The sequence below is a fragment of the Coregonus lavaretus genome (assembly GCF_964263955.1).
Source record: "Coregonus lavaretus genome assembly, chromosome: 24".
Classification (NCBI taxonomy): domain Eukaryota; kingdom Metazoa; phylum Chordata; class Actinopteri; order Salmoniformes; family Salmonidae; genus Coregonus; species Coregonus lavaretus.
This window is the reverse complement of record NC_140011.1, coordinates 18,766,172-18,786,179: the sequence shown is the minus strand read 5'-3', so window position 1 is coordinate 18,786,179 and position 20,008 is coordinate 18,766,172. Positions and strand designations below refer to the sequence as shown.

The 20,008-nt window shown below is 47.6% G+C and overlaps 1 protein-coding gene across 1 annotated transcript in view; it reads left to right on the top strand.

Annotated features, from left to right (window-relative positions):
• The window catches only part of LOC311100035 (breakpoint cluster region protein-like), a gene marked incomplete at its 5' end in the record, with an annotated part of 123,936 nt that overhangs the window by 91,102 nt on the left and 12,826 nt on the right, over positions 1-20,008 (top strand). Inside the window, 6 exons of the mRNA XM_084140773.1 lie at positions 10,123-10,227; positions 10,388-10,573; positions 14,577-14,684; positions 15,736-15,796; positions 16,115-16,167; positions 16,378-16,518. Coding sequence (XP_083996899.1) covers positions 10,123-10,227; positions 10,388-10,573; positions 14,577-14,684; positions 15,736-15,796; positions 16,115-16,167; positions 16,378-16,518 — 654 coding nt within the window. The remainder of the gene's footprint in view (positions 1-10,122; positions 10,228-10,387; positions 10,574-14,576; positions 14,685-15,735; positions 15,797-16,114; positions 16,168-16,377; positions 16,519-20,008) is intronic.

Below are 20,008 nucleotides of genomic sequence, written 5' to 3'. Positions count from 1 at the left end.
ATGTTGAGCCAGGGTGTTAGTTTCTTTGTGTAGTGTCTATGTTTCGTTTTCTATGTTCTGTTCTAGGTTATGTGTTTCTATGTTGGCCGGGGTGGTTCTCAATCAGAGGCAACGAGAATCAGCTGTTGCTTGTTGTCTCTGATTGGGAACCATACTAAGGCAGCCTGTTGTGTACTTGTGTTTTGTGGGATCTTGTTCCGTGTAGGTTTGTGTATGACCGAGGACTTCACGTATCGTTTGTTGTTTTTGTTATTTGTATCGTGTTGCTAAGTACACTATTAAAGAGATGTACGCATATCACGCTGCGCCTTGGTCCAATCATTATGACGATCGTGACACTGTGACACTCTGGCTCCATGGACTTTGATATTTGAGCCAGGGTTGTTCATTTTCATTTGTTTGGGTGTATTTCTATGTTGGGGTGTCTAGGTTGTTGATTTCTATGTTTGGTGTTTGTGCTTGATTAGTCATATGACTCCCAATCGGAGGTAACGAGTGTCAGCTGTCGGCTCGTTATCTCTGATTGGGAGCCATATTTATACTGTGTGGTTTCTCCTTGGTTTTGTGGGTTTTTGTTCCATGTTTCGGTCTGTGTACCGTGGACTTCATTGAGTCGTCTTTTGTTTTGGATTTTGGTTACTTTGCTAAATAAAGTCATGTTTCTTGGACACGTTGCGCCTTGGTCATACTTGGACGACATAGACGACCGTGACAGAAAAACCCACCACAAAAAGACCAAGCAGCGTGTCAAGCGGCAACAGGACCTACCTACACAGGATTTATGGACTCCCATAAAGGATTCATGGACATGGGAGGAGATTCTGGATGGTGAGGGGCCTTGGGATCAACCGGGAGAATATCGCCGTCCTCGTGAAGAGCGGGAGGCAGCTAAAGCCGAGAGGCGGCGATATGAGGAGGCAGCACGGAGGCAAGGCTGGAAGCCCGAGAGTACTACCCAAAAATTTCTTGGGGGGGGGGGGCTAGAAGGGAGTGTGGCGAAGTCAGGTAGGAGACCTGCGCCTACTCCCTGGACGGACCGTGGAGAGCGAGAGTACGGGCAGACACCGTGTTACGCAGTAGAGCGCATGGTGTCTCCTGTACGCAGGCATAGCCCGGTTCGGTACATTCCGGCTCCACGTATCGGCCGGGCTAGACTGAGCATTGAGCCAGATGTCATGAGGCCGGCCCCACGCATCCGGTCACCAGTGCGTCTCCTCGGGCCGGCTTACATGGCACCAGCCTTACGCATGGTGTCCCCGGTTCGCCTACATAGCCCGGTGCGGGTTATTCCACCTCCCTGTACTGGTCAGGCGACGGGGAGCATACAACCAGGTAAGGTTGGTCAGGCTCAGTGCTCAAGGGAGCCAGTACGCCTGCACGGTCCGGTATTTCCGGCACCACCTCCTGTCTCCAGTCCAGTACCACCAGTGCCTACACCACGCACTAAGCCTCCTGTGTGTTCCCCGAGTCCTGTGCGTCCTGTTCCTGTTTCCCGCACTAGCCCTGAGATGCGTGTCCTCAGCCCGGTACCTCCAGTTCCGGCACCACGCATCAGGCCTACGGTGCGTCCCCAGGGTCCAGTATGCCCTGTTCCTGCTTCCCGCACTAGCCCTGAGATGCGTGTCCTCAGCCCGGTACCTCCAGTTCCGGCACCACGCATCAGGCCTACGGTGCGTCCCCAGGGTCCAGCATGCCCTGTTGCTTCTCTCCGCACTAGCCCTGAGATGCGTGTCCTCAGCCCGGTACCTCCAGTTCCGGCACCACGCATCAGGCCTACGGTGCGTCCCCAGGGTCCAGCATGCCCTGTTGCTTCTCCCCGCACTAGCCCTGAGATGCGTGTCCTCAGCCCGGTACCTCCTGTTCCGGCACCACGCACCAGGCCTACGATGCGCCTCAGACAGCCAGAGTCTGCCGTCTGCCCAACGGGGCCTGAACTGTCCGTCTGCCCAACGCCGTCTGAACTGCCCGTCTGCCCAACGGGGCCTGAACTGTCCGTCTGCCCAACGCCGTCTGAACTGCCCGTCTGCCCAACGCCGTCTGAACTGTCCGTCTGCCAAGCGCCACAGGAACTGCCCGTCTGTACTGAGCCTGCAAAGCCGCCCGTCTGCCATGAGCCTTCAGAGCCGTCCGCCAGACCGGAGCCGCTAGAGCTCTCCGCCAGACAGGAGCAGCCAGAGCCTTCCGCCAGACAGGATCAGCCAGAGCCTTCCGCCAGACAGGATCAGCCAGAGCCTTCCGCCAGACAGGATCAGCCAGAGCCTTCCGCCAGACAGGATCAGCCAGAGCCTTCCGCCAGACAGGATCAGCCAGAGCCGTCCGCCAGACAGGATCAGCCAGAGCCTTCCGCCAGCCATGAGCAGCCAGATCCGTCAGCCAGCCATGAGCAGCCAGATCCGTCAGCCAGCCATGAGCCGTCCAGCCAGGATCCGCCAGAGCCGTCCAGCCAGGATCCGCCAGAGCCGTCCAGCCAGGATCCGCCAGAGCCGTCCAGCCCGGATCCGCCAGCCAGCCAGGATCCGCCAGAGCCAGCCAGCCAGGATCCGCCATTCAGTCCGGAGCTGCCCCTCAGTCCGGTGCTGCCCCTTAGTCAGGTACTGTCCCTTAGCCCGGTGCTGCCCCTTAGTCCGGTGCTGCCCCTTAGCCCGGTGCTGCCCCTTATCCCGGTGCTGCCCCTTATCCCGGTGCTGCCCCTTAGTCCGGTGCTGCCCCTTAGTCCGGTGTTGCCCCTTAGTCCAGGTGGGGTTAGTTGGAGGGTGGTCATTGGGAGGAGGCTACTGAAGCAGGTTGTGACTGTGGTGGGGTGGGGATCACGACCGGGACCAGAGCCGCCACCGTGGACAGACGCCCACCCAGACCCTCCCCTAGTCCTTATGTTGGTGCGCCCGGAGTTCGCACCTTTAGGGGGGGGTACTGTGACACTCTGGCTCCATGGACTTTGATATTTGAGCCAGGGTTGTTCATTTTCATTTGTTTGGGTGTATTTCTATGTTGGGGTGTCTAGGTTGTTGATTTCTATGTTTGGTGTTTGTGCTTGATTAGTCATATGACTCCCAATCGGAGGTAACGAGTGTCAGCTGTCGGCTCGTTATCTCTGATTGGGAGCCATATTTATACTGTGTGGTTTCTCCTTGGTTTTGTGGGTTTTTGTTCCATGTTTCGGTCTGTGTACCGTGGACTTCATTGAGTCGTCTTTTGTTTTGGATTTTGGTTACTTTGCTAAATAAAGTCATGTTTCTTGGACACGTTGCGCCTTGGTCATACTTGGACGACATAGACGACCGTGACAGACACCGAAGCCACTCCTGCATTGTCTTGGCTGTGTGCTTAGGGTCGTTGTCCTGTTGGAAGGTGAACCTTCGCCCCAGTCTGAGGTGGAGGTGTACAATTTCTTTTCTGAGGTCTTGGCTGATTTCTTTTGATTTTCCCATGATGTCAAGCAAAGAGATTCACTGAGTTTGAAGGTAGGCCTTGAAATACATCCACAGGTACACCTCCAGTTGACTCAAATGATGTCAATTAGCCTATCGGAAGCTTCTAAAGCCATAACATCATTTTCTGGAATTTTCCAAGCTATTTAAAGGCAACTTAGTGTATGTAAACTTCTGACCCACTGGAATTGTTATAAAGTTAATTATAAGTGAAATAATATGCCTGTAAACAATTGTTGGAAAAATTACTTGTGTCATGCACAAAGTAGATGTCCTAACCGACTTGCCAAAACTATAGTTTGTTAACAAGAAATTTGTGGAGTGGTTGAAAAACGAGTATTAATGACTCCAACCTAAGTGTATGTAGACTTCAACTGTAAGCTTATTATCGTCATTCATTATCTGTATTACCTTAGTTATATTGCAGTTTTTGTGATGTGATAAACTTGTGATAGGTGTGTGTGTGTACACCTCACTGTTTGGGTTAGCCTGGTGCAGTGTGAGTATGTGTTGTGCTAATAAACTCACTGTGCTGCAGTCAGTCTCTCTCGCTCTCTCCCCTGGAGGAAGTTGTCACATCAATGGTTATAAAGGAAGGCCTATGACCTGCCCCTGACTCGCCTCAAAGGCAGAGAGAGCGCTTGTCAAATTGATTGATGGTTGAATCTTCTAATAAATTATGCCTGGGCTGCACCCAACCTCTGACCTGTGGGTTTGTCTCACTCATTGGTTTTAATAAGCACACACACACACACACTCTCTCTCTCTCTGCTACTACATCTCTTATCTCTCCTGATCTCTCTCTCTCTCTCTCTCTCTCTCTCTCTCTCTCTCTCTCTCTCTCTCTCTCTCTCTCTCTCTCTCTCTCTCTCTCTCTCTCTCTCTCACTGTCCACAAAGAGTGATGGATTTGTTATACAGTAGCAGGGATTGAGTGAGATTTGCTAAGCAAACTCCTGTATTTGGAGGCACAATCCCAAAGTAAACATGCTACTGTAGTTTTAGTAGAGCTAGCAGAAAGAGCTCCAGCTAAACATATTACACTCATAAAACCATCCAAACAACTGCACCACACATAGACAGATTGGTGCACACTGAGACGTTTTTCAGTAATATTCTCCTAAATGCAATTATGTCCCTCCCTGACATGCCCTCTCGGAGGAAGGGAAGAGTCCTCCTCTCCTCAATGATACCCCTGTCATCCCCCCTTTCAATGAGTCAGGCTGGAGAGAGCCCATTGATTGGTTCAGCCGACTGCACAGCATCGTGATGTCATCAGAGTGAGTCAGAGTCACCACACTACATGCTTGGCGAACGTCTCATTCCAAAATCATGGGCATTAATATGGAGTTGGTCCCCCCTTTGCTGCTATAACAGCCTCTACTCTTCTGGGAAGGCTTTCCACTAGAAGTTGGAACATTGCTGCGGGGACTGTGCAGGTGTTTGATGGGGTTGAGGTCAGGGCTCTGTGCAGGCAAGTCAAGTTCTTCCACACTGATCTCGACAAACCATTTCTGTATGGACCTCGCTTTGTGCACAGGGGCATTGTCATGCTGAAACAGGATAGGGCCTTCCCAAACTGTTGCCACAAAGTTGGAAGCACAGAATCGTCTAGAATGTCGTTGTATGCTGTAGCGTTAACTTTTCCCCTGGAACTAAGAGACTGAACCATGAAAAACAGCCCCAGACCATTATTCCTCCTCCACCAAACTTTACAGTTGGCACTATGCATTGGGGCAGGTAGCGTTCTCCTTGCATCCGCCAAACCCAGATTCGTCCGTCGGACTGCCAGATGGTGAGGCGTGATTCATCACTCCAGAGAACTCGTTTCCACTGCTCCAGAGTCCAATGGCGGTGAGCTTTACACCACTCCAGCCGACGCTTGGCATTGCGCATGGTGATCTTATTCTTGGCATCCTATGACGGTGCCACGTTGAAAGTCACAGAGCTCTTCAGTAAGGCCATTCTACTGCCAATGTTTGTCTATGGGGATCGCATGGTTGTGTGCTCGATTGTATATACCTGTCAGCAACGGGTGTGGCTGAAATAGCCAAATTCACTAATTTGAAGGGGTTTCCACATACTTTTGTATATATAGTGTATCTCCCCCAGAGTCTTCCGCAACCATCAGGCAGGCCATTCCTGAGAGATCACCCCTGAGGCATCGACCTGGAAAAAGGTCACTCTCATGTCTGTGGACCCTGCCAGCTCTTCTGAAGGGTTAAGATTCTCCTCAAGGCTGTTATGTCTTTAATGAGTCCCCACTGCCTGGCATTTTTTTATGCCTGACTCAAAATGAATTTAATTTTTGTTGCCTGACTAAAAATGATTAAAAACAAAAGTCATCGTGGGATGCAGTGTGGCAGACATCAACCCAGAGATGTAGAATAACTAGATAGACTAACCGTCAGGCCCCTGTAGCATATCTCTCTGTCAATGCCTATTTAGTCAGTCTCTCTTGAAATAGAAAGTATTACAGTACAATAACTCACTCCTGTACAGAAATACTTCAGAGAGAGAGGGATGATGGTGATTTTCAGAGGAAATATGAGAAATGAAAGTGAACAGGACTAATTTAAAATGAGACGCCAACACCCGCCTCCTACTTGGCTTTGAACCTTATGGAAATCTCGCTACCATGGGAAACTGAGAGAAGAGAATAAATGTTATTTCAATGTTTCTACATTTCTCTCAATGTCCTCAGTTATTAGGCCATCTGCTTACTCATATTATAATAACTGTTAGTATATATATTATGATGTATTTCCAGTGAGCAATTAGATTGAGACATACTTAAACAAATCAGTAGTGATGATGAATCCATACTATTAGCACCACTGCTAGTTATAATAATAATAATATGCCACTTAGCAGACGCTTTTATCCAAAGCGACTTACAGTCATGTTGTGGTATTTAGGATGTATTTAGCGAATGAGAAATGAAGTCAAGATACACAAAGTTACTGTAGACTGACTTTGGGTGGGTGCTTCCCTTATGATTGTCCTACTATTTACACACACACACACCAGACACACTCAACACTTTTAGTTGTGTGTACAGTAGGTACCTACTTTAAGAGAGGGGCTGCTGTTGTTAGCATAATCAGCTGAGCTATAGGCCCAGGCCTAGACCCCCTCTGTCTTGGGCGTCTGAACTCTGAGAGGGGCTCATTAGTTGTTGCCACGGCAATGAATAAAATATGTTATTATGGAGATGTGATGGGCCCCCCTAAGGAGAGGAGGAGTGTCTGGGCCTGAGCAGTGAATTAATAAACACTCGTTGTTTTCCCTTCTCACTCAGCTCCACAACGTGGGCTGGCTGGGCCCATTATAACTCTATAAGGTTTCACTAATTTTCTCTTCATTCACTTTAATTTAAAGAGATTCTCTGGTACTTTTGTATACTTTTTAGCCATTAGTTCTGAAAGTAGTGCTCACGATCCAAAAGTGGACCCCAAAAATGACGTACTATGTGCAGATACACTATATATACAAAAGTATGTGGACACCCCTTCAAATAAGTGGATTAGGCTATTTCAGCCAAACCCGTTGCTGACAGGTGTATACAATCAAGGACACAGCCATGCAATCTCCATAGACAAACATTGGTAGTAGAATGACCTTACTGAAGAGCTCAGTGACATTCAACGTGGCACTGTCATAGGATGCCACCTTTCCAACAAGTCAGTTCGTCAGATTTCTGCCCTGCTAGAGCTTCCCCGGTCAACTGTAAGTGCTGTTATTGTGAAGTGGAAACGTCAAGGAGCAACAACGGCTCAGCCGCGAAGTGGTAGGCCACACAAGCTCACAGAACGGGACCTAGGCCCCTTAGTTCCAGTGAAGGGAAATCTTAACGCTACAGCATACAATGACATTCTAGATGATTCTGTGCTTCCAACAGTTTGGGGAAGGCCCTTTCCTGTTTCAGCATGACAATGGCCCCGTGCACAAAGCGAGGTCCATACAGAAATGGTTTGTCGAGATCGGTGTGGAAGAACTTGACTGGCCTGCACAGAGCCCTGACCTCAACCCCATCGAACACCATTGGAATGAATTGGAACACCGACTGCGAACCAGGCCTTATCGCCCAACATCAGTGCCCAACCTCACTAATGCTATTGTGGCTGAATGGAAGCAAGTCCCTGCAGCAATGTTCCAACATCTAGTGGAAAGCCTTCCCAGAAGAGTGGAGGCTGTTATAGCAGCAAAGGGGGTCCAACTCCATATTAATGCCCAGGATTTCGGAATGAGATGTTTGGTCATGTAGTGTACTTTTGGTCATGTAGTGTATAATATAATAATATGCCATTTAGCAGACGCTTTTATCCAAAGCGACTTACAGTCATGTGTGCATAAATTTTTACGTATGGGTCCCGGGGATCGAACCCACTACCCTGGTGTTACAAGCGCCATGCTCTACCAATTGAGCTACAGAGGACCACTTTGGTGTATGTGCACCACATCATTGCTCTATCTCTCGCTCTGCTGTGTGTGCATCTTGCTAGCTGTCACTCAATGGTGAGGGGCTCAAGATCATTGGCTAGCACTCTAATTGCTAGGGGGCTGGCCCACGTGGGGGAAAATGTAGGGAAAATGGCGCCGCACAGCTTTTAGTAAACAGTCGCTTTCAAACTAGGGATTTCGTTGTTAATTGAGGTAAGACAGTAATTCTGCTCATAGATTATGCATGTATGAACTACGCATTGACACATCCAGCCCAAAGCGGGAGGTTTAAAAAATACTTACTAGTCGCCAAAGTTCCAGAGCATGTCTCAGGGTTTTGCCTTGCCAAACTTACAGGGTTAGAGGATGGATGAAGATTAGCTAAACACCAGAAAAATATTAGATTCAACGTTCAATGGATTGATCTTCTTCAGGTGAAATAGGTGGTCACACATCTGTTCTCAGGCATGTAGTTGATCCAAACGTCCAAAGCGTACATACTCTTGTCAAATAAAATGCTTTATATGATCTTCTCTTTTAACACTCTCAATTATGGAAGCAGAAAAAGCCTATTGTATAAGAGCCAAAGAAGCAGAGCCAAACACAGCACAGACATGGTAATGAAGTCCACAGCACAGACCCCTGGGTAATGGAGTCCATCAGTTTGTCTGGACCCCTGTAGTTCCCCAGAGACTCTTACTGACATCTGCTGCTTCCACTACCTGTGCAGTGGCCATGGAAACAGGAGTTTCAGGCTCATTTACCCCCCATTAACACACACACACACGGTACTTTCTCGCATTCTGTAATTAATTTCAGCATTTATGCATGTGTTGGACTTATTATCTCTCTCCTATGGCTTTTGTTACTAAATTGTTTCACACACACACACACACATTTATTTTACTATCCTTGTGGGGACCAAACAGCTGATTCCCATTCAAAATCATATTTCCCCTAAACCTAACACTTAACCTTACCTTAACCCCTAAACCTAACCCCTAACCCTAATTCTAACCCTAATTCTAACCATAACCCTAAATCTAACCCCTAAGCTTAAAATAGCCTTTTTCTATGTGGGGACCTGGCGAAATGTCCCCACTTGTCCAAAGTTGTGTGCCTTTTGAGGAATTCTGGTCCCCACAAGGATAGTAAAACCAAACACACAATCACATACACACAATCACACACAGAGATAAGCCCCATACCTGAGGGTGCATAATGTCTGGCCCTTATCCCATCTGAGACTAAAGTACATTCTCCTCATAGTCTCCCATTAAGGCAGTAGTCAGATCCCTCGCTATTGTAGCTTACCCCTCCCCTCTCACTATCTCTCTTTCCAAGGACCCCAGGCTGTGCTCTGAAATAGCTGGGTACAGATAGCTTTAGTTCAGCTTAGTGAACCAGACCCAGGAGAGGTACTGCCTGGCCCAGCCATGGCCTTCTCTACCATGCCCTGCTCCACTCTCCCCCTCCTCCACTCCTTCTCTCATCTGTCCTGTAGCCTGAGGGTTAGCTATGCCTCCTGCCATGACTCTCCTCTGTCTGGGCCACTTTTAGATACCAACCTACATCCCATGGGAAACCCTGACTGCCAGAGTTATTTTAGGTTCCTTGGTTAGGCAAGACGGCCCAAAGATTTTTCCTTGGCCGCATGTTGAATGTTTTTACTCTATAATGAGGTTGGGTTGGCCTGGAAGAATGTGAGAACAATGGCTTCTTTAAAGATGAAGCTGTATCTTGTATTTTACACCTGTCACGCCCTGACTCAGGGGACTCGTATATGTTGAGTCAGGGTGTGTATATTCTTTGTTATGTAGTATTTTCTATGTGGGATCTAGTGTGTATGGTTCTATGTTGGCCGGTGTGGTTCCCAATCAGAGGCAGCTGTCGCTCGTTGTCTCTGATTGGGGACCATACTTAGGCAGCCTATTGGCACTATTGAGTTGTGGGATCTTGTTCCGGGTAAGGTTCGTTGTATGTATAACCTTCACGGTTCAGTTGTTGTTTTGTCGTGTGTTTATTCAGTGTAAATAAACATGTACGTATATCACGCTGCGCCTTGGTCTGTCCCGTCATTGAACGAACGTGACAACACCCCAGCTTTTATAAACTATTGCTCCTCTATCTTCCCACTACATTGTTGTCATTCAGACTCAAACTAATGGTCATGCCTGGTTTGCATTGTCTCAGTCTGTACAGTACTTGTATGTGCACTTTTGTCATTGTTGTTTCCTATGTGTTCGTTGCAGACGGAGTTGGACTTAGAGAAAGGCCTGGAGATGAGGAAGTGGGTTCTATCTGGGATCCTGGCCAGCGAGGAAACCTACCTCAGCCACCTGGAAGCATTGCTACTGGTAAGAGGCTGGAACACACACACACACACACACACACACACACACACACACACACACACACACACACACACACACACACACACACACACACACACACACACACACACACACACACACACACTATACAAACTCTCTATCTCTCTCCCTCCTGTTCTCTCAGCCTATGAAGCCTCTGAAGGCAGCAGCCACCACATCCCAGCCGGTGCTGACCATCCCTCAGATTGAGACCATCTTCTTCAAGGTGCCTGAGCTCTACGAGGTCCACAAGGAGTTCTACGATGGCCTGCTCCCCCGGGTGCAGCAGTGGAGCCACCACCAGCGCGTGGGGGACCTCTTTCAGAAACAGGTAAGGTCATAAGACAGATCCTTGGGGTGTGCCCATGCCCTGTGTCTGTAGAAGCCTGACAGCTACATGGCTACATGGCAACATGACATCATGAGCCTTATTGAGAACGATACAGGACCTGAATGTATTATACAGTCTGCCTGTGTTTCCGTGTAGCACAGCTCACTGCAGCAACCTTGCTCTGAATGGTAGCCTTCAAATGTCCGATCTGATCAAAATGTATAATCAAAATGGTAAATTAAATCACTTTGATCAACCTCATGAGGTGCAAACTCTATGGGGACAGATGGAATTATCCACCCAGCCCCCCTCACCCAAGAACTTCTGCCATGGAGGCCGGAACCAAACCTATACTGACTGGGTCCATTTCATCATGTTAACAATGGGTCAATTAACTCTGAATGAATCACTCTAATACTCATGCAGTCACTGCAGTAGAGCCGGAGCCGGGCCTGTGATGAGTACTGTGTGTAAGAGGACAGTGCACAGGGAGAAGGAGAGTGTCACCATGCTGTCTTTTCTGCTGAGACTAATGCTACACTGTGTGCTTTGTGTCTCTAAGAAGCAGCCTATAAATAGTGCCATACACCGAGCGATGGGAGGCTTTTATCTCTCTCTTCCCTACTATTAACATCAGAAAGCTTGCTCTCCCCAGAAGCCTGAAGAAGGAAAGGTTGCTGGTTCGAATCCCGGAGCCGATTAGGTGAAAGAAATATGCCGATGTGCCCTTGAGCAAGGCACTTAACCCTAACTGCTTCTGTAAGTCGCTCTGGACAAGAACGTCTGCTAAATGACCAAAACAATTTTTAAAAAATGTAAAAGGAGTTTTTTTATTTGTCTGTTTATATTGTCAGGGCAGAACATGCCGGAATCCTTTTCCGCATTTTATTTATTAATTGTTAGTTTTTTTTTCTCCTCTGTCTTTCTCTTGTCTGTGTCTACTATGTGATAATCAGTGGCATCAACCGCTGCGTTTTGCATCTCCCAGGAGACAAGCGTTGAGAGAGGAGCAATTTGGATGAATGGATAGTAGGCTATAACAGAGGAGCAGTTCGTTAGTTCTTCATCTCTCTCTCTCTCTCTCTCTCTATCCCTCTCTCTTTTTCTCTCTCGCTCTCTCTCTCTCAATCTCTCCCTCATAGCAGAGGACATCATTCCTGCTCCTCTCCTCTCTCAACAGATGTCAGTCAGGGGGAGAAGACGCCGACTCGGCAGAAAAAGTCTCCCTACATGACAGCCATTTAGGGATGGAGGAGGGGAGCGAGAGAGGGATGAGAAGAGAGTCTCTCTGATAGAGCTGTCTCCCCCTGTCTCTAAAGTATCTGTGTAGCAGACAGGCAGCCAGAGGAGTAGTAACAGCACATCACTATCAGAAAGAAGGGAAGAAAACTCCTGTAAAGCCCCAAAATGGGGCTAAATAATATACAGTAGTGTTTTCCTCTCATTGTCCACTCACTCACTGCTGTTTCTCATGTAGGCCTACTGATACACCATGAAGACTGCCATTTCTTTGTTTAGGATAGATGGATAACAATGGTGTATTTTATGAGTAATTTACACATATGATACAGTATGTACACAGACATACATCAACATACATTACTGTACATGCTATGTGTATTGTCAGGTTACATTCTTGTGCTGTTGATGACTTCTTCCTCCCTGTGCGTGCTAGATAAGAAAATCATCCCAACCATGCGGTTACACTCATCATCTTCCATCACCATGCATTCAGCCAGCAACTGTGTGTCCCGAGCGGCTCCAGTGGCTCCCGCTGTGTTGTCTGCAGCTCTATTACCGCCATTCCGGCTCCTCCCCGCCCATAGTGGGATTGTCACGCTCTGAATTCCTGTCCACTGTGGTGCAGATTGATTCTGGCCCGAGGCAGGACTCAGACGCAGTGGGGATAGGATTGCTTGGTGCGCTGAAAATTGCTTTACCCCATAACTTCCAGCATCTCCTGGAAAAATGTGGGTTTCTTTCGCAGAGGGTCTAAATCGATTGTCTCTTTGTGTCGGCAGCGGACATGAAATGCTGTAGAGGTCAGGGGTCACACCAGGGGGATAATGTGTATGTGAGGGAATGGGATGAGCTCATAGGTGATGCTAGAGAGAGGAGAGGGTTTTTAGGAACAGGATCTGGCAGCCCATCGACATACAATGCACTGTAAAAATGTATTATCAGATGCAAATGGACCTGTGCTAAGGGGATTCAGATAAGCCGTGTTCTTGTAGGCTTTTCTCCAGCGTCAACTTAGCTGCATGTGTGTGAAACATCTCTGCGTTTGCCTCAGTTGCCCCCTCTCTCACCATCACACACTCTACCCCATAGAAACCCTGGCAATTTGACTGGTAAACACATTGGTACACTCGCAATGGCTGCCTGGTATTGTGATGCAATAATTTTCATGGTAATGTGGCTCATGGAATGTATTATTTTTAATGTAATTTGAGTTGATTCAATAAATCACAGCACAGATTGATGGGTACACTTCCTGCTTTGCTCCTATGGGTACACTCGCAATTGCCGCCAGTCCACCCATTATGCTATCATTGACTTGAATGGGGACGCCCGTTCTATTCATTCTATTCTCTCCCCTCTTTATCCCCTGTTCTCACACTTATATTCTGGAGAACGGATTGGGCTGTTGAGCACTAGGGAGATTAATAGTGTCACTGGCGGGCAGGGTTTCAAGGAGTTCCAAATGTGCTTTTACAGCAACCGTTACCACAGACGTTAATTAACATTTTTACATTTTAGTCATTTAGCAGACACTCTTATCCAGTGCGACTTACAGTTAGTGAGTGCATTATTTTTTTTCATACTGGCCGCCCGTGGGAATCGAACCCACAACCCTGCCGTTGCAAGCGCCATGCTCTACCAACTGAGCTACAGAGGAGGCCCAATTACTCACCCCGCAGGCCTCCACTCCAGCAGGTTAGCGTTTTTCGTCATGAATCTTGTTCTGGAGGCAGCTCTGCAGAGTGGTCACTAGCTGGCACAGCCACAAAGTCATAAAATCAGATTTTAAACCTAACCTTAACCCTAACCTTAACCACACTACTAACCCTAATGCCTAACCCTAACCTTAACCACACTACTAACCCAAATGCCTAACCCTAATGTTACGAACCCCGTGGCTTTAAACGTCTAGGGTGGATGGACAAGAGACCCGTAACATAATTCATGCAAATTAGAATCGTGACATGGAACAGTGAGAACAAAAACTACACGACAACCATAAACTACCGTCAAACATAAAAGGTTTATTTTTTAACACACGGTAAAGGTTTGGGAAAAAGGGCTGAGCAGGACCCAAGAAATGAAACAATAGTGTAAAACACCCCTAAACTGATCTTGCCTGCATTAAGAACCGCTAAGCTACTGCTAATCATACAAAAATACAGTGGGTGGTCCGCTCAGGTCTAACTAGTGTTTTTAGACAGTTTTCTTACTACGGGTAATGTATGCCCAAGGGCAACTTGCTTAAATTCCCCTTTTCCCAGAAACACACAAATGAAGACCAGAAAGCAAATTTTTGTTTTCATGAATTTTTACAATATAGGCAATTTTGACTTTGCAGCTGGCCATCTAGCGGAAGTTGCTTAGTTCTGCCTCAAGAACAAGACTCATTCCAATAAACGTCAAACTGCTCCTCTCTGCCGCTACCACTACCATGGCAAAAGCCATAGGCCGGAAATGCGCCACGGAAACGCTGGTGCTTCCTGTGGCGAGGATGACACTGCCCCGTCTGTCGAACTGTGTCACCAAGTCTGTGTTTCTGTTTCTCCTTCCCTCGTTATGGTGAACTCTGTTGTTGCACTGCCCAGGGGTTGTAGCTGTCATTTCTCATGTTGTGATTATGCCAACATATCCTTATTTTCCCCCAAAACAGCAATTCAAAAAGAAGGCCTACTTTGGTAAATATGGGCTATGGGACGTGGTGACAGTGTTTTAATGTGACCTGTATTTTGTCCCCTCTCTCTCCCTGTTCGTCTGACAGGCCAGCCAGCTTGGAGTGTACCGGGCCTTTGTGGACAACTATGAGGTTGCCGTGGAGACGGCGGAGAAGTGCTGCCAGGCAAACACGCAGTTCGCTGAAATCTCTGAGGTAATTGGAACTGGCACGGAGGTAGAGGGGGAGGAGGGAGGGAGGGGTGATGACTACTGGTCTGGATGGGTTTTGTCCTTTCATCTTGACTATGGGGGCCAGGGGGTACACCTCTTGTTTTGGTCATGGGAGATGATGACTTGCTGTGGAACAATGCAGAGGGTGAGGGTGTGGTGGTTCATATTTTGTGTTGGGTTTCTGGTTGCGTTGTGAGCCCCCGGCGGCTTGTGATAGAGACCCTGAAGTAGGGAAATGCACTCCATCTTACCTATGTGCAGATGAAGCATGACAGGCTAATATATTCATTAATCATCCCCCAAAACAGTGCTTTACAGTTAGCCTGAAGGGCCCAGCCATGCTAGTGGCAGAACGTCTCTCTCGGATAGGAAGTGGAATTACTTGAACAAAGAAGCATAATGCCAGGGCAAGGACACTAAACATGCCCGTGGTGCTATCGCATTTTGGGAGAAACAGTTTAGACAACGATGTACGAAGCTGGGGTTACACTTGGTGTAATGCTTCATTACTTGTCAGACTACAGGGGTGAATGGGTTAAACAATCAAATCAAAATTTGACTAAGATCTCTTGACTAGCAGGGTTTTTGAGGGCTTATTTTGGACTAATATTCAAAGTCCTTGTGTAGCCACGATCGCTGATACGTCAAATATTGTGCCAAAGCTACCGGTGAACATTAAGGATGGTGCCTGGATTTGAGGCAGAGAATCAATCACTCAGTGTTCTTAATGGGAAATGTAACGATGCATGTCTCTCTGCCATCTGAATGTGATGGTGGGAAAAATGCTGATGCGGGCTTGAATTAGGAATTAGGCTGAGGTGAGTGTGTCTGTCCTCAGTGCTGGTGGCCTCTCTGTGTCCCAAATGGCACACAATTCCATTTATAGTGCATTACTTTTGACCAAGCCAAGGGCCAGGCTATTATTATTATTTGCCAGCACCACAATGGTTGTACATGTATGAAGCATGTTGATTAGTTTCAGGTTTTCCCCTGTGTAATGTTGTCCACTGTTCACTCATTCTGTATCCCTACAGAACCTCAAGGTGAGGAGCACCAAGGACTTGAAGGACCAGTCAGCCAAGAACTCTCTGGAGAGTAAGTAGCCAACAGCATTACTGAACATGGGTGTATTCAGGCTGGCTAGCGAGGCTAGTATTCACTAGGATCCTACAGCAAGAAAATAGGCCGAAACGAGGAAGGACCTACCTGTTGCAAAGCATTTCGGTACGGTGCAGAATGTTTTGCTACGGTGTGCACTAATGAATACACCCCATGAAATCACTACCACAGGCTGGTGCACATTTTTTGGAACAGCACTTACAGTATTTGACTGGGGTCATGTCATAATGCTCTGACTTAGGTGGAGTGGTTGTAATATAATTAATGCTGCTGTCTCTCCTTTCTCTCTTTAAGCTCTCCTGTACAAACCAGTGGACAGAGTGACACGAAGCACCCTGGTTCTGCATGTGAGTACAAGCCAGCAGCAAAGCACACAGTTTGCCTTTTGTTCATTTTCCTGCTCTTTTTTATGTACCGGTAACTCTGTGAACCTCACACCACATGATTTTTAAATACTGTCTTGGTTTTAACTGCCAATCCCAATACTTTAACACAGGCTCTGCTGTAAGACACTGTAACTCTGTGTCTCTGGGTGGGTGTGCCTTTCCACTCTGCAGGACTTGCTGAAGCACACGCCCTGCAGCCACCCGGACCACCCCCTGCTCCAGGACGCGCTCCGCATCTCCCAGAACTTCCTGTCCAGCATCAACGAGGAGACCACGCCCAGACGCCAGTCCATGACCGTCAAGAAGGGAGAGGTGAGGCGCAGTGCTGATCTAGGAGCAGTCTTTCCTTTTAGGTCATAATGAATAAGATGACATGGACAGGTGGGGACCTGATCCTAGATCAGCACTCCCACTCTGAGATGATTTATGAATACAGGCTCTGCTGTATCTCTGTTGTTGAATGTTCTTAAGCAGATAGACTCTGGTAGATTGAACATTGCCCTGCCCTCATAACGACCTGGTAGTGATTCCACTGAAGGGGGGCCGTATGGGATGACCTAATATGGTGTCAAACGCAATATATGCCCAAATATGGCAATAATAAAAAGTCCCCTGCACATGCCTATTAGGAACCCCACTGTTTGCTCTCTGTGCTGGATCTCCATCCCTCAAACCCAACATCTTCCCCCTAGAGACCACCCGGGTTGGAGTTGCACATGAATGGATGTCATTTGATTGACAGCTGGCGTGACACCGGTGTTCATAATGCCCCATATCGAGCCTCTTATCTCTGACTGGGGAGTACATATTAATTATTAATGTTGAGGCTCCTCCCGGCCATTACTGCACCCCATCATTACCCCCCCCCCCCCCCCCCCCCCCCCCCCCCCCACACACCCTTATCCTCATGGGCCCCATTCGCAGCTCTGTCTGCCCAGACCACACCGATCATCAAATATTGATCAAGGAGTACATCGAACCAATGGGCCTCATTATATTGTGCTTTAGCAGCTAGTGTGTGAGAATATGCCTAGGGTGTGTGTGTGTTTTACCCCACTATGTTAAGATATACACAAATATAGCATGTGGCTCCCTAAATAGTGCACTACTTTTGACCAGGGCCCATAAGGTTGTGCACTATATAAGGAAATAGGGTGCCATTTGGGACTCATACAGTCGACTTGGGATATCTCCAGCTTTACAGGAATGTCCAGTCACTATAGGTCAGCTTTTTTTTGTGCTATTTGAGCCTTTTATACACAATTAATTGCTATCATTGGCTATTCAGAAGAATGCTAAATCGACAATACTTCCAGTGCATCGGTCCAACACTCACTGAAAGCTGTTGAGGTCTAAATAGCAGTGGTCCTGTGGTTAGCTCTGCTTTTGGACCGGCTCTTAGGTTGTCTTGACTTGAGTGTGTAACAGTGGTTAAGGAACTGAACCATTCAAGTGTGGACTGATAACCAGATATAGTAGAGCGGTTGTGGTCTGAGAGAAGAGGTTGTGATGGCAGCGGTAGATGACACTCATCTGGATCAGGGTTAGAGAACCTAAAGTGTGGTTTTGGAGTTGGGGTTAGGGTAGAGTTAGGACTGTAGGTTTAAATGGGTTGCTGTCTGGATCTGAGCCATTGTGTGACATTCCCTTTAAGAGGGTCCAAAAATGTTGACAGGTTAATTTAAAAAGATTTTAAAAAAAACATGTTGATATAAAAGTATTTCCATTGTAAGTCTGATATGGAAATGTAGTTGTACTGACTAAACTAACTGACACCTCCCGAGTGGCGTAGTGGTCTAAGGCTAGCTGTGCCACTAGAGATCCTGGTTCGAATCCAGGCTCTGTCGTAGCCGGCCGCGACCGGGAGACCCATGGGGTGGCGCACAATTGGCCCAGGGTAGGGGAGGGAATGGCCGGCAGGGATGTAGCTCAGTTGGTAGAGCATGGCGTTTGAAACGCCAGGGTTGTGGGTTTGATTCCCGGGACCACCCATACGTTAAAATGTATGTGCACATGACTGTAAGTCACTTTGGATAAAAGCGTCTGCTAAATGGCATATTATTACTACATCCCTTGTCTGAGTGGAGAGGTGTACTGTACCTATAGGGTTGGTGTTGGAGAAAGAGGGGCCTTCCTACATTTTACATTTTAGTCATTTAGCAGACACTGTTATCCAGAGCGACTTACAGGAGCAATTAGGGTTAAGTGCCTTGCTCAAGGGCTCATCTACAGATTTTTCACCCAGTCGGCTCTGGGATTCAAACCAGCAACCTGACCTTTAGGTTACTGGCCCAACGCTCTTAACCGCTAGGCTACCTGCCGCCCCTCCCCAATCACACAGTAGTGTCATGCAGTAGATTGTAACCTGTTGTGCTTTGTTCAGTGGAGGCGTGCAGGAGGAGAGCAGCACATGTGTCACCCAGGGGCCCTGCCCAGCCAGATGGGGGGGTGTAGAGGGGTGGGGCCAAAAATAAGATGCTTAATTAAAATGCAAATGAGCCTGGTGGCCTCTGAAGCCTGACTCTCTCTCTCTCTCTCACTCTCTCTCTCTCTCTCTCTCTCTCTCTCTCATACTCTCTCTCTCTCATACACTCTCTCTGTCTCTCTCTCATACACTCTCTCTGTCTCTCTCTCTCACACTCTCTCTCTCTCTCTCTCTCGCTCTCTCTCTCTCTCTCTCTCAGCCAGTGAGGAAGTTATCTATCACAGACCATCATGGCTGCCTTCATTATCTATCTAATGAATAATTAGAGCTGCCATTGGGAATTAGTAAATTAGCAGTGTCTCATCTCCTTGGCAGGGATATCAGACTGAATGTCAATCAGGCTGAGGACTGGCACAGAGCAGGTGTCCTACCATGCGTCTGTGGTGCCTGTGTGATGTGTTGCTTTCTGGATCTGAGCCATTGTGTGACATTCATTTTAAGAGGGTCCACATCATAGAATTAGGAATTAGAATACTAGAATGGACATGAACCTTCTTATAAGGGGATAAAGGTCAGCCATGTTGGTCAGGGAGCCAGTGCTGTCACAAGATATTGTGTAAAATAATGAATTTGAATAAATTATCTGCACAGCATTTTTGTTAGCTAGCTAGCCAGACAGTTTTAGACGAATGTACTGCCAATATGCCAACATTCCATTCAAATGCAGTCAATCCACAGCCATACGTTGGCTGAAATCAGTTGATGATAGATAGGACTTAGACAAGTTGTAAATGCAATAAGTACTGATAATGTACCATATAATAGTAATTTAATAGGATCTCTATGGTCCACACATACTGACTGGTACAGTAACGGCCCTGCATTTTGCCGGGGGAGACCCTGTTAGGTGTGTGTGAGCGTGGATGACTCACACACACAGAAGCATATTCTCCTCCTCACCGGTGTTATGGCAGTGGTAATGACTGATCATTCAGGAGAGGTGCCCACAGGGGGGGCTGTGGGGAGGGTGGCAGGTTGACATTTATTGGGATGACTCATGTACTAGAGGCAGCTCTGCAGAGTGGTCACTAGCTGGCACAGCCACAAAGTCATAACATCTGATTTAAACCACACCCTAATGCCTAACCCTAAATTAAGACCAAAAAGCACATATTTGTTTTCATGAATCTGGAAACCGCTCAGTTCTGCATCCTGGGCAAGACTCATGACAATAAACGTCAACCTGCGGGAGGGTGGGGGGAAGAGGGGGAGGGCTACGATTGGCTGGGGCTGGCTGTGACATCATGCTTCGCAGGCCCTGCTGCCACGGTGATGTGAGGCTGGGGGATCGCTGGTGCGTGGCCTGTGCGGAGAGGG